At 40.6% G+C, this 14894-nt stretch overlaps 2 protein-coding genes across 2 annotated transcripts in view; one reads left to right on the forward strand and one right to left on the reverse strand.

Annotated features, from left to right (window-relative positions):
- Nucleotides 1-11006, forward strand: part of ralgapa1 (Ral GTPase activating protein catalytic alpha subunit 1) — a 75854-nt gene extending 64848 nt beyond the window's left edge. The window contains exons 46-47 of the mRNA XM_022750089.1: nucleotides 1387-1511; nucleotides 7246-11006. Coding sequence (XP_022605810.1) covers nucleotides 1387-1511; nucleotides 7246-7391 — 271 coding nt within the window. The 3' untranslated portion in view covers nucleotides 7392-11006. The remainder of the gene's footprint in view (nucleotides 1-1386; nucleotides 1512-7245) is intronic.
- A 1501-nt stretch (nucleotides 11007-12507) lies between these two features.
- On the reverse strand, nucleotides 12508-14542 carry insm2 (INSM transcriptional repressor 2). Its single transcript, XM_022751142.1, has one exon. The coding sequence runs from the start codon at nucleotides 14540-14542 to the stop codon at nucleotides 12539-12541; it is 2004 nt and encodes a 667-aa protein (XP_022606863.1). The 3' UTR covers nucleotides 12508-12538.
- Nucleotides 14543-14894: the final 352 nt, after the last annotated feature.

Genomic DNA, 14894 nt, shown 5'->3' on the forward strand with positions numbered 1-14894 from the left:
ACATAAACACTCTGCTCTCATTGAGAACCCTCTATTATTGGCGTTCACTGAGCAAATGGTAATACTATTGGGAGATGATGCGTGTGTGTGTGTGTGTGTGTGTGTGTGTGTGTGTGTGTGTGTGTGTGTGTGTGTGTGTGTGTGTGTGTGTGTGTGTGTGTGTGTGTGTGTGTGTGTGTGTGTATATAACAGCTGTATATGGCTGTCATTATAGTTGGATGTATGAGTAGGACTAAGGAAGAGAGGGTAAATGTCATTCCATCAATGAGGTTATCTCTAATAGATGGACAGTTGAAGTCCTGGTTTCCATTTAGTCTGCTCTCAGCTGAATCTCTGTACCTCTCTTTGAGTTCATGGCTAAAGGCTGTAATAACAAGTGATGAACGGCCTTTGTTTGCCTGAGAATACCACTGTATACCCAGATTATTCACATGGAAAACTGTGTATAGGGAGTTAACTGGCCTGTGTTAAAGCAGTGTTGTTATCTGAATAATTCAGTTTATTCAACAACCACATTATATTTTGTTTTATCATAAATTATTCTATTATTGTTTTTACTTTTGTTCTATAATTCATCTCTTGTTGTGCTGTTCATGTTGCTGTGTCCAATTCAGTTTTGTCATTGTTACTTTTTATTCTCTTTTCTATTCAGTGTAACTGTTAAACTCTATAAATAATATCTAATGATGTAATTAATTAACTTTAATTGTCATTAGTACTTAATCTATAAAAACATGTTTTCTTGAAACATTTCATTAATTATGAAATGTGCAAAGAATTGAATTGAAATTAATTAATTCAATTTAATGAAAGATGCATTAAACCAGTGAAACTTCAGGCCTGTCTAGTGGCATTAGCAACAGTACAGAATACTTAATCTTACTTAAAGGTGCACTACACTGATTTAGTTTCCATAAAGTTGGGGAATTTGTGAGATACATATTTTTTTTTTAAATGGTCAAAATCTGTGCAGCAGAGGTCAAGCTATCCTGACCCTCATTTCCCATAATGCAGCTGGATAGTCTTTTCATTAGATCGCTCTGACTGGTAAACTTCTACGTCTTTCAGATGCCACACTGCCAGTCTCTAACGCAGACTTTAAAGAAGTACATAAATGAAAAGATGAATTTGTAATTTCCAAGCCTAAGCCAAGATGACCCTGATGACATCACCATGACATCATCAGGGTTATTTTCTCCAAAGCTCATTCAGATTTTTCTAGTGCAGCTACAGCGGAAGTGAAGTGTTTTTTGGCCACATTTTATTAACTGTATTTTGGCAGGATTATCATCATCTTGAACCCATTTCTGTCTTATTCTTTTTCCTTTGTATCTTCTATTGGTATTTGTGACTTTATTTCTGTTGGACCTTGACCTTTGATGTCAGCTATGAGGAGCGAGCTCGATACCTTGAAACCATTGTCCAGCACCACCAGGAGCCGACCACGTTTGAGGATTACGCAGCTCGAGTTTACAGTCCTGCTCCCTGCACTCACCTGCCGTCTGACACAGGTAAGACCTGATCTTACACTATGTGAAGTAACCAGACACATTTTATACCACACCAACTGATACTCCTGTCAGTCAAAACCTCAGTGGCAGGCTTTCAGAGAATGGGTGACTAAGGCTACATCCACACTAATACGTTTTATTTTTACGCTACTCTGGAGTTTTCAAACCCTTGCAACAGAGACTTTTGGAAATGCTGCCAGCCACAATTTAATTCAAAACTCTGCGGCTGCGTTTTAGTCTGGAAGGGCAGAAACGATGACACAACCACCTTCATTCGCTGCCTCATTGAGTCTTTCGGTCACGACTTCCAGTGGTGATTGCAACATGGATAACGGTTCACAAGCGTTGCTGATCTTGTTGTCTTTGCTGTTCCTCATTTGTAGTATTTTCTGTCACTAACCACTAACCAACTGCAGAGCAGACAATCTTCTTCCTGTTTACACTGGCACGCGCCTGTCCAGTGTACCTGAATGGTCTTGTGATATACGTTTTCAGGTGTGTTAGTATGGACGGAGTTTATTGTCGATACAGAGCTAATATGCTTGTTTTAAGATGGAGCTTTATTAGTGTGGACGTAGCCTAGTGTAACTTTGTGAAACTGCTTATTGGCCAGTTAAGAGAGAAGTTAAGTGACACGTTAATATGCAGATTTTTCCTTCTTTTGAAAGCATTTAAGGGGGAATCTGCCTACCACATTTCTAAACTGCCCACCCTCTATTATCACTTTAGCTAGCGAGAGACCACACACACACACACACGCACACACATGCACACACACTGGAAACTCAGTCTGATGCAGAGCGTCGTATCTGATGAGTTCTGTTTTCTATCCAAAGCTGTGCTCAGCCTTCTTCTGTCTCCAGAGCATCTCTGAGGAATTAGCTGACATCTGATCAGCCGTAGAGATGCCAGGCGTGCACATGGGAGTCATATTCTAATGTATGACTCTTACATGTATCCTGCCAAGTTTATTAGACAGATATTGATCAGTCTTGTCTGTAATGTGTCCGGTTAAGTATAATTTAAGACTCTCATTTGACTTACTTCTTATCCAATTAATTAACTTGGCAGTTATTTACGATAATTTCATTTCTCAACTAAGCCACACGTTCTCTCATAAAGAAGTTCTACATAAATAACACATAGGAAATAGACCTGTGTGACGTGGGCCTGTGTTAGTCACATATTAGTGTTTTAGTGCAGCAGTTGAAAGGGATGAAGGTACTTTATGTTTGTTTGTCTATATGTATAATTGATCACTGTTTTTCTTTGCCAGCCGCTCCTCATCTCACCAGTTATTGTGTTCAAAATATTAATTTTTCAAGAATAATCACCCTGCTTTGAGGCTGAATGACATCCAGTACAACCTGATACACTCTTGTTTCTCCAAATGTTAATTCAGAATAATGTATGGCATTTAAATCCTCTGTCACCTCTGTATGGGGTTGGTGGTGTGTTGTTCAGCCCCAAATGCTGTTTCAGAACACAGGATCAAAAAGTATGTCAGTCATAAAATAAGATATTAAGGCTTCTCATGGCCACTGATTACAGTGCCTGCATTTCTATTTATATTAGTCCTAATATGTATATCATGATCAGAATCCTGTGCACTGAAATAAAATAAAATATCTGCTGACCCCCTCTCCTCTATCTATCTATCTATCTATCTATCTATCTATCTATCTATCTATCTATCTATCTATCTATCTATGTCCCCTCCCTCTATATTAGGTTCCCCTCCCTTAACAGCACAATGATCAAACATTCTTCTCTCTTTCTGTTTTTATTTTAATTTCAACATTTTTTTTCAATTTATTTTTCTGATTTACTTTTGATTAATTTTTTTCCCATTTTTATTTTTTTATTTTTTATTTTTGTTACGTTTCTTTTTATTTCCTCTTTCTTTTTTATCTCTTTTTGTTCCCCCCTCCTTTAGATCGTAATGTCTCACTTGCCTATAGTTAAAAGGTAAGCCTTGTCATTGACATGCCCTGTTTTGATTGGCTCTTCCTACTGACATTTCAGCCTAACCTATGTTGTCCTCTGATTCCTCCACTACTATGTATTTACTTCTCCATGTTTCTTCCTCTGCTTCTTCTACAGTTGAAGCAGGTCTGCATGTTACTATTTAAAAGGAAGTGTCATTTTCAAGTCACCTGTGAGTGTAGTTTGGTATGACTCACTGGGATTTGTTAGGATGTAATAGGACATGAGTATCAGAGAGATTTTTTTTCTCTCCTCTGTTTCATTATGTAACTTCATCTTTAGACTGAGATAGTGATGTGTGGATCAGCTCTGATGTCGTTCAAATCCACATGCATGCATGAATAATCCACCCAATCAAATTATTTTCCACGATTTAGAGACATGCACCCAATCACACATTACCATTAGGATATTACATGTGATGATGATGGCTGGTTTTAAATAAACAATATTTATTTAAAGTAAAAGTATTCTTTTTTGGTAAAATTAAAATGACAAGTTATTTTCACAAACAACATTTTAAATTAAACAATGTAAAAGCTCATAATAACGTTTTGACACTGCCCAAAATAAACAATAAATCATAACAAGTTCAGTAGTCCAAACACAGAGTCTAATTCGTGCCTGGTGAAAAATTAAGCTCAAAATATATTCACATTTGAGATGATGTAATTAATATTTTCCTGAAATATTATATATTATATGTGGATTAACCGCAGTGCCCGTGGATATAACGGTGAGCTGCGCATCACTAGATTGAGATAACTGACCCAGAAGGAATGGTCAACGGTGGGCAGTGAACACAACCAACCAACAACTGCAAACAAAGCATAATGACTAGGGACATGTTGAACGGATGTAAAGCTGTTCCTTTGCCTTTGCTGTGATTATTTTAAACCTTCATTAACTGATTTTTTTTGGCCACTTGGGAGCACCAGAAAAGCTGTAAACAAAACATCGATATATTACAACCTCATAAAGTTATTATGGCAACATGTTAGCAAACAGTTTCAATTGTCTAGTCCAATATTCACTCTTCTTTTAGCTCTGTGTTTGGTCTCTACCAGCTCCTCAGGTAAGTCTCTGGCTCTAAGTGCGAAATGCTCCACCCTGTTGACCAGGTAGGCGCTGACTTTGTCTGTTTGCTGTTTGGTGAAGGACAGGTTTTATAAAGCCTGTTGCGGCCAAAAAAACCACTCACTTGAGCCACGAGATCCTAACTAAACGATTAAGATTAAACCCTAACCCTAAACCTAGATCAGCCGGGTTGTTGACCATAAAACTAAAACAATGAGCTGAAAGACTCGATGGAGCTATGGGGAAATGCAGAAGTGGGTGATAATTCTTTGTGGATTCATCACAATGATGCAAAATTTAAAAATATTGCTTGATTATAGCAGCTTTAAGCTCATTGGCCACAACCAGCTACATGTTGGCCCTGCCCACAGCTAAGAGTTTAAACTATAGCCATAAACATACACAGACTGACAGTAAATTATTTATCCTAGGAGACTATAGCACTGTAATGTGCTATAGTCTTTTTAAAGCTATTAAAGCTGTAGCTTCAATAGGTAAAAGCATCAGAATCAGACAAAAAAAAAAAGTTTGTCCAAATTGAGTTTTTGACTCCATTTGGTCCTCATGCACATTGTTTCATGTTGACATGCTTCAGTTTTTGTCCCCTTGTGTCAGACGCTGTGTGTGACTTTTATTCCTTAAACACTAAATCTCATACCAAACTACACTCAGTGGCAGGATGAAAGTGAGAAATCCTTTTTATTAACTTGAGATTTCTTCTCTTCTGTTTTACTCACAATCATTTTCCTATTTGTTCTGTTAACCTGCAATGTCACACCGACCTGGTAAAACTTTACCTCAAACCTTTTGTATGCTCCTCTCTTCTGGTTTTGATGATGTAGCACTGTAGCACCTGCTCTGACACACACACACACATGCACACACACTTACTTTATAATATACAATAGGTAAGAAATATGTCTTCATAAATAGACGCACTGTCTGAATGTATAACTTTAAACTAACATTAAAGTTTTGTCTTTGGTAGAGTTGTTTGTGTTGCTACGTTTGAAATAAGTAACTAAGTGGCGAGAATAAAGAAAACTAAGCATAAAAATAATGTCGTAAGAACATGTTCTGTATCATCATATATATGTACATGTAAATTGTGTGTTGTCGGTCTGCATGTTTTTTATGTCTTTCCTTTCTGTTCAATGTTTTGAGCTGTTTTTTCTTTACATGTGAGGCAACTTCTTATTCTTTGTTTTTATTCATTTTTTCTGTCTTCTTTCTCTTCTCTGACCATCCCTCCTTTACTCTCCTGAACTTCTCCTTTGCCCTGTCCTTTCCTTTTTATACCTTTTCCTTTACCTATCTCTTTCCTGTTTGTTTTCCTTTTTCTCCCTTTCCCTTATTTTTATTGCTCCTCCTTTCTGGTTTCATTCTTTCCTGTTTCCTCCTGACTTCCTTCTTCTCACCTCTTTTTGTTCCTCTCACAACTCCTTTTCTGTCTCTTGTCCTGTCTCCTCTCCTATCTCCTTTCCTCTCCTCTCCTCTCCTCTCCTCTCCTCTCCTCTCCTCTCCTCTCTAGAGGAGCATAGTGTTATGTGTCTGATGGTCCCTAAACCACTAGACAGCTTTAACCTGCTGAGGGTGAAGGGGAAAGGCCTCAAGCAGAAGGTCCTTCATGCTAGCTGTGAATGGTATGCTGTATAGATAGAAAATCACCTGACCACATTTCATTTCTTTTCTCTCTAGTCTAGTTTTGTGGTCTAGTTTCCCAAAAGGTCCTGTGGAATTTTCCAATTAGAAAAGCCTAATAAGATAAAGGTTCATTAACTGGAAGTGTAAAGTGAACCGTCTTGACTTCTGGTTAATATAAACTGTAAAGTCAGATAAGTACTGCCTTTAAAAGTTATGTGATGTATTTGACTGTAACCTGTAAATCACTTTAACCTGACTGTTGTATCAACAGTTGTGTTTTTGTTTGACTCTGGTCAAATAAAGTCAGTATAAGTTTTTTTGATAAATCTTCCAGAGTGAAGGTTCTTGATCTTCTCCTCCACTGAAACCTGAACAGAGATCAGCGATGGTCAATAAGACCTGACCTTCAGAGAAGAGACTGAAAATGTGGATATTGAGCAGTTTGTGTAGCATTATAACTTCTATGTTATCACTAAGTGCTAATATTGTGAATATATTAAGCAAAAGGCCGGTGTCAGACATTTGATGTCAAGTTTATTTATGTAGTTTTTAATGACACAAACGGTGTGAGGGGAAAAATCTTTTCAGAAGCTTCATTCTATTTCATTGTTGTTTTTCTCTAGTAGAAGTTGATGCGTCAACTCAGCAAAGTTTGATTTTCATAACATTCATGGTTTTTGTAGGACGAAAACTTGTCTAGTGGTTTTTAAGGAAGTAGGAAGAACCCAATATAGAATTAAAAACAAGTTGTTAGTGCTTATATGTTGCTTGTCTGTCTGTCTGTCTGTCTGTCTGTCCGTCTGTCTGTCTGTCTGTCTGTCTGTCTGTCTGTCTGTCTGTCTTTGTAGGAGTCTTTGCAGTCTGGAGTAGAGCATCATGGGGTGTGATGTAATTTTCTTTTTGTCCCTTCATCTTTTTCTCCTGTTATTTACCTCCTTCCTCCTTTCCTTTATCCCTCCATCTCCCATTAATCCATCCTCCTCCCTTGCCCCCTCACCTCACCCCTCCTCCTCCTCCTCCTCCTCAGGCTCCTGCCTAGAGATTCTTCGGGGAGAAAGTCCAGCTCTTGGGGAGGCCGGGAGCGACTCAGCATCCCCCATGTCTCCTCGGACTAGCAAGAGCCGCATGTCTATGAAGCTGCGGCGCTCCTCTGGATCGGCCAATAAGACTTGATCTTTCTAGGTTCCTTGGCTCAGTTGGAACTGACACTTCATATCATGACAGCGAACGAACACTGGTCTTTTTCTCACATCAACCTATGAGAATTACACCAGAGGACATTTGGTCTATAATTGCACTTAAAGTACAAGAAATTAAGAAAGACACAACTTAAAATGAACTGCTCTGGGGAAATTCACATAGATGTTATATTCAACAGGAAAAATGATGCTCAGTGTTCAGGCAGAAGATGTTGACTCATGTCCCCTCCAGCATGTTGCCGCTCTGATCAGACACTGGTCTTTTATGTACAAAACGCTTTGTCGCACACTTGTACTCTCAAAAGCACATGTAATAGTATTTCATGGACTATACTATACTGTAACTTTATTTTGAAATTGCTCACAGCTGCTGTATTTATCCTCAGCTTTGCTTACAAGAAAAAAACCCCCACAGAAACCAGTTGACCCAGTGCTGCAGCATGCTGATCTTCGCCATAGTGGGAGAAGCTGAATAAGTGCTGCCTATAGAGAGCAGTTTAAGTTCATAATCTGTGCCATGATAAAAACTCCAGTGTTAAGTCAGACCGCAAAAAGCTAAAGTGTGCCACATTACACACTGCTCTGTAAACCAGTTTTGGAGCGCGTATTCAACGACCAACAAAGAGCAGAGTCTCTTCAGTCTCTGTGTGTGTTGTGTCGTTGAAGGTTGCCATGGGAAAACTTGTATATTTGTACTATAGTCGGGCTGTGTGTGTACAGACAGAACCATGAGTTTTGATATAAAATGAAACAAGAGTGACGACTGTAAAGTGTTGCATGGAGAAAGCAAGATAAAAGTCTATTTTTGTTCTCAGTGCAGCGTTAGGTCTATAAAGATAAAGATAAAGGGCCGGGGTCAGTTTCTATTCAGTCCTTGAAATGTAAATAGAATCTCATTCATTTGCAGACAATAAAAAAAACATCTTGTGGACTTGGCAGCGTTCTCGAGCCAAACATCTGTGTTTGAATTCAGGAGAAAGAGCTTAAGGGACTGAAAGTGACCCGACCTGTTCTCTTAGTGGAAGGAACAATGTTACTGTATGTACAGTAATGATGGCAGGATTATTTGTCTAGAAAATTAACAAGGCAAGCTGATCAAAGAAAAAGCACCTGTTACTGTTGTTTTTGCTCATGCTGTAAAATGTGGACAAGCACTGATGTTCATTGCATCTATTTTCTTTCTATTTTTTTTTTGTGTGTGTTTTGATCCAAACAAGAATGTTGCTGTATATCACTCTGTCATCTGATGCAATGGAACCACAACTTTCCTTTCTTTGTTGATCTGAGTACACATATATGAATATCTATAAGAATGTGTACAGTGTGAGGAGGTGTGTATATACTGTTCTGTGAAAGTTAGCTGCCAAAACCAAACTGGTTTATCCTCAGACCACATATCTGCTAAGTGGGTTAACACTACACATTTTATGTTTCAGTAGTTTCTCTTTCATAACCAGTTTGCACTTACACATGCTTTCGGGATTTAAACTTAATCTCATTTTAGCTCAAATAGCCAAACGTTACTTTACAGTTAATATGTTTAACCTTGGTACCACAGCTAGACTGGGGAAATTTGAAAGAAAAATGAGCATTAACTGTTGTTAAATATCACTTTGTTTTTTCTCTAAAATGAATTACTAAACATCACTATAATGACAATGTTGTATTTATCAGAATATACTGTATACTGGGGATTTAAGGCCATGTCACTCCTGATAAATGCCAGTGAGAGAAGTTTTAGTCTCATTGATATCTGTGTGTTTCTCTGACTCAGTTACTCGGGCCCAGTGTTTTTCTGTTAGAGGCATTTTTAGGGATGGAAAATTAAAGTATACAGAAGAGAGATACTGTAGATCCAAGGCCAAAGAGGGGAAGGAGAGAGAGAGAGAGATATGTCAATTTATCTTCACTTTGATTTGAATGTTTTGTTTATGTCTTTTTTTTTATTTTTTCTTTATTCTTTATTAAATCTGCTCTTATATTTAGACTCGTCTTCAGTTCCACTTCTGGATGGAGGGGATCAGCATGTAATCACAATCCAGAAAATGTAACTTAAACACTACCATAGATGATTTTCATGTATTTAACGTCCTCATTTCAGCTGAACTTTAAAAAAAAAAAAAAAAACTGACACGGCTTCAAATTAGCATAGATGAGTTATAAATGTCACGGTTGTGGTTTTACAGGGTTTATCAGGATTGAATGTTCTTCCATTTATTTAACATGATGGCTTGTTTGTCCATTGTTTCTTTTTTTCCATAGCCTGATCTCTGGTAAAAGAAACATGTATATGAAAGATCTATATTTGAAAATGTAGGTCTAAGTTAAAGGTTTTGCATTATGCTTCACTGCTTGAAGTGTATTCACAGCTGTATTTTCTGTTGCTGTTTATTTTATTTTTTTATTTCAGCCATAGTGTCTCTGTAGAGAGGAAAGGGATTGTAAAAACTTTTTTTTTTTACCCTTCCGTGGGGTTGAATTTGTTAAAAAATTGTCTCTGTAAATTGAGGTCAAACTCATGTTGTGTTACTTTGTATGTGAATATTTGAAGTCAGCTGAGATCAAAGTTGTCCCTTATAAGTTATTGCTGTTACCGATATTATTGCTGAGGTTGAAGCATTGTTGACTGGTTGAGACAGATCTTATGGTAGCACCCTGGGACTGATTTGTACCCGCCAGTAACCAACCAGGTCCCAGTTTGCTTGGTTCCATCCTGTAAACAACCTGAACCTGTTCACATGACCAGATCAAACTCTGTCCTAGAACCTAAATCACACAGCAATGCCCTGTTTATTTACACTCCCTGATACTAAGCCTCCCTTCCTCTTCCATTTAAAATACTTGCGACTCCACACGAGGACTTGAGTCCTGATGCTGCTTTAATGTCCCATGAGAAAGATTGGGAAATTTCACACTTCAAAATTTGTTTTAAAGATTGTAAATACTCCTCAGGATCTTGTTTGGCATGCATTCAAAAAGTTCTGCTAATTCAACTGTACTGAACTCACATGTATGAATGCATGTTCATTTAGTTTAAAAAGCCTGATTAGCAGCAACCAAAATGTATAGAAAATCGAAGTTACCCAAAGCCTTTCAGCATTATCAAAAATTCATATCAGCTCCCCTGAGGCACTGTGCTCGGGTTGTTAAGGTAGAAATATTTTTCAACCTTTTGGCCCAAATCTTCATTGTCTGAAGAGAGGAGACTTCAGACTCCCCTTTCTTCTCCCTGTTTGCGCAGATTTCCCTCCATAAATAACAATTTTGATCATATGTGCCTGACGTAGATTGAACACGAGGGCTGCGATGGATACGGGTTCAGCTGGTGTCCAGATGTTAGTTTGGGACGATGCTGATATATGTAACTACTGACTCTACATACTGCATGACACCAGTTCAGTACTAACTGCCTGTGTTGACCATGTATCAGCTGTGCCACAACACACACACGCACACACGCTTGCACATACAAACTCCTCATACTATGTTACTGTCAAACCTGTATTATGTAAATGTGTAACATCTGTTTCAGACACAGAGCGTGGACGTGCAATGATGGAATTTAACAATAAATGATTCGTACCACTCATTGCTAGACCTATTCATATATTGTGTGTGTGTGTGTGTGCAACAAATTTTAAAAAATAAAATGACAGAGAACTCATTGATCATACTGTATTACCATTTATTGACAATAATTTGAATAAATTTCACATTCAACTTCAAACATATCAAAATAGTACTAGGCTTCTGAGAACCACAATTACATTTTAGCATCATGAAGGCATTTAGCAAATATTTGAACAGTATTTTATAATCATTGAACACAAAAGACATTTTTTACTAGCAGTACTAACATTAAATGTTCCATTTCTGTATGAAAATATTTTATAGCTGATAGGTTAACTGGCACATTTACTATAAAAGGCATATTCTGTCTGATGATCTGATTATTTTCTCTTTTTGTGTTACTGTTTTTTATCGATCACTGTACATGAAATAGAGTTAGGACATTGATTCTGTCTCCAGTTTTCAGGTTACAGAAGGTCACTTTCTAAAATGCGATCACAGGTCACTGATTATGGTCTGGCTCTGCTTAACTTATTACACCAGTCAGTAATGTAACCCACTGCACTGCCTCTTAACATCAGTGTAATCTGATTACTTCGCCACAGAAATATGTAGAACATGAGTTTAAACATCTGCCACATGTAGCGAGAGCTGTGTTAATCATTGCTTCAGTATATATGTAACAGTATTCCTACTTTCTGTAGTCATGATCAAAATTCTGTCAAATTTCAGCATGTCCCATTCGCTCAGATGTCAGTTGAGTTTTAATGTCAAATCATTTACAGAGCAAAGGTTTAATATGAGACGGAGCGAGAGAAGCTGAAAAGAGATGGCTCTCTCAGTACAGATTAGAAATATACAAAGTGTCTGATTTATGATTGTGTGATGGACTAATCCGTGTAACAACAAATTAAATACTGAGATAGTTTGTTTTTTTATCAAAGGATTTCAACAAAAGAAATTTGAATAAAGGACACTTTAATTTCCCTCCAGTTTAAAATGTCTATCATATAATAATCCTGCTTTTACTTTATCAAGGAGCATCCAAAATCTGTTGACTGTCCAGTGAATGGAAATATCCCTTTTTTTCTAGCAAAGCAAGATAGGTTCACTCATGATAATATTACAACCCTGCTTGTTCACTTTTGTTTGCAGATATGGTTTCAGTATCATGGACATGGGTACCATGGGTTTGGTTAATTTGTTTTCATTGAGTTGTTTATTTAGTTTCAGCACTATGGACAGTTGCAGTTTAACTATCAGTGTTATATTTAATTTTATAGTGTCAGCATGTGGACCATTGTGAAACAACTTGCAAGTCAGATTGCTTACTGATCTTGAAACAAAGGCACAGTGACTCAATCCGTATCCTGTTACACTAATGATATACTTTTTGTCTTTAAACCACAACTGAAACAAACAGGCCGAAAATTACAACAGAACCAGAGCCGATATAAATGTCGACATGAGTGTGAATGAAAACAACTACTTAATAGTTTCCCCGTAATGGCAATCGATGACTTATCAATCTGTTTGCTTCAGTGTCTGTATCTACGGCCGCACGGTCATCTGCAGCAGCATCACCTGCCGGTTCTCGGTGGGATGAGACTTGTTGATGTGTCTCGTGAGCCCCGGGGAGCTGAAGAACGTGGACGGACAGTGTTTACAAGTAAAGATCTGTTGCTGCTGCTGCTGCTGCTGCTCGCATTCCCCAGTGCCGCTTTCCTCTCTGTGCGCGTGGAAAACGTCTGGCCTGAGTCCTCCTCCCAGTGTTCCCGCCAACAACTCGTCCCTCATCGCGTGCCACAGACGGTGCTTGTCCCTGATTTCAACCGACGGGAAGCGCGCGCCGCACAGGTGACACAGGAACACTTGGCTCTGTCCGCCGCTGTTCTCGCGCGCCTGACCATAAGATGGTGGGGGCGGAGACGCTGCTGCTGTCATCTCGTGTGCGGCCAGGTGTTTCTTGAGGTAAGCCTGTCGGCGGAATTTCTTCCCACAGTACCGGCACTCGTACACTTCCTCCTCCGGTAACGACTGGACAAACGGTAAAGGAGGATGAGAGAGTGACGGTGGCTGCTGCTGGGGCAGGTCCGCGCGCTCCTCTGGGTTGCCATTCAGCAGCAGGAGACTGGACGGTGGGCTGTCCGCCGCTCTCACCTGCTGCTGCAGATCCAGACAGCTCTCCCCCGGGTTACGGTAATGAGGCGAGGAATCATAGTGAGGAGGCGCGAGGCTGTCGTTGTCGGGGCTGTCACGAGACCGACCGTGAAGCAGGAGCAGGGACGGCTCACGCCTGACGCGGGAGCTGTCCAGCGCTCTGTGGTGCTGATTCGTGTTAATGCGCAGCAGCTCGTTCTCTTTGCCCTCCATCTCCAACGGCTGCCTATCGTGCTGAATGAGCCCTCGTGCCTCTTTTAACGGCTGGCTCTTGTTTGTCTCTGCTCCTTGGTTGTTTACCGGACGGGGTTTGTGCCAACGGCGGTGGGAGGCCAAGTTGGCGGGGCAGCTGAAGACTTTGTCGCACTCGGGACACCGGTACTCCACGCGCACTATGCGAGAGCACTTGTGCTGCGCGAGGGAGAAAGGGTCGGGGTACTCCTCTTTACAGAGCTGACAGATGAATTCTCCCAGCGGTTGATTCCCGGTGGGAGCAGACGACTTCTCCCGCTGTCTCCTCAGCTCGGGGCTCTCCTTCTTGATCCGCAGACCCAAAACCGGCGAGGTCGTGACCTCATCCTCGAAGTTGAGTTTCCGGTTTACTTTGGGTTTCTTTGACGGATTTCCCGCTGATTGTTTGTGGTGTCTGTTGCTGTTCAATCGTTGATCCGTTTCAAGGTACGAGTGTTTTCTCCCCGTGTGATGCTGCTCCTGGTTCATCAGCGTCAGTGGCGGGAACAAGTGCACGTGAGTCATACTCGGGTCATATTTGTCATTGTGACCGTAGGATGGCGCATGGTGGCGGCTGCTGCTCGCGAGAAGCCTCTCGATGGAAGCGGACACCGAGGTTTGAGTGGAGCTCACCAGGAACGGCAGCTCCGGTAACTCCGACACCGGCGACGATGTCAGGCACCTGCCGGGAAACAACAGTTGCTTCTCTCCTTCCTCTTGCTGCTCCAGCAGTCTCGTGCCGACCGGTTTCACGGGACTGCAAGACTCCGTTAATGTCGGGTCGCGTGGAGGTGGAGGTGGGAAGAAGCAGGAGAAATCTCCATCAGGAGTCAAAACGTCCACCTCGCTCACCTGCTCCTCGGTCTCCGGTAACTGCGCGCGCCGGTCCGCTTCAGCCTCCAGCGCAGACTCCATGTGTGGGCTCCACGCCTCTCTGACACCGGCGGAGTCCTCGCGGGACACCGGGAGCAGTCCATCCGGCCGTTCAAACGGGAAGACACTCAACACATCGTTCTCCTTCAACACCTGCGGTTTGCTTGTTTCAGGGTTGTCACTGCTGCTCCTGTCGCCGTCATGTGTTGCAGCTTTGTTGGTACTGTTGTTCCTCAGCCGGTATGACGCTGAGCATCGCCGGTTTCTCTTAACCAAAAATCCTCGAGGCATGGTGACGATGATGATGGTGCTCGGCGCGTGGCAGCACCAGGCGGAAAGAGCAACAACTGTTCTCTAGAAGCCACTTTCAAGTAGAGCTTTGAAGTGCAGAGGAGAGAGAGAGAGAAAGAGAGAGAGAGAGAGAGAGAGAGAGAGAGAGAGAGAGAGAGAGAGGCGCGCGCAGGTGTGATGAGAGCACGAGAGAGACAGTAACTAACTCTAACCGTGATGCGCGTTTGTTTCTCTCTCTCACTCACATGCACAAGCAGTTCCTCCAAAACTGGTTAGGTCTATTCACTTGTGAAATCAAATATCAGTTTAAAAAAACTGGCCTGCATTTAGGGGACGAAGCAGAACAACGACG

The sequence above is a fragment of the Seriola dumerili genome, unplaced genomic scaffold, assembly GCF_002260705.1.
Source record: "Seriola dumerili isolate Sdu_G_001 unplaced genomic scaffold, Sdu_1.0 BDQW01000149.1, whole genome shotgun sequence".
NCBI classification, from domain to species: domain Eukaryota; kingdom Metazoa; phylum Chordata; class Actinopteri; order Carangiformes; family Carangidae; genus Seriola; species Seriola dumerili.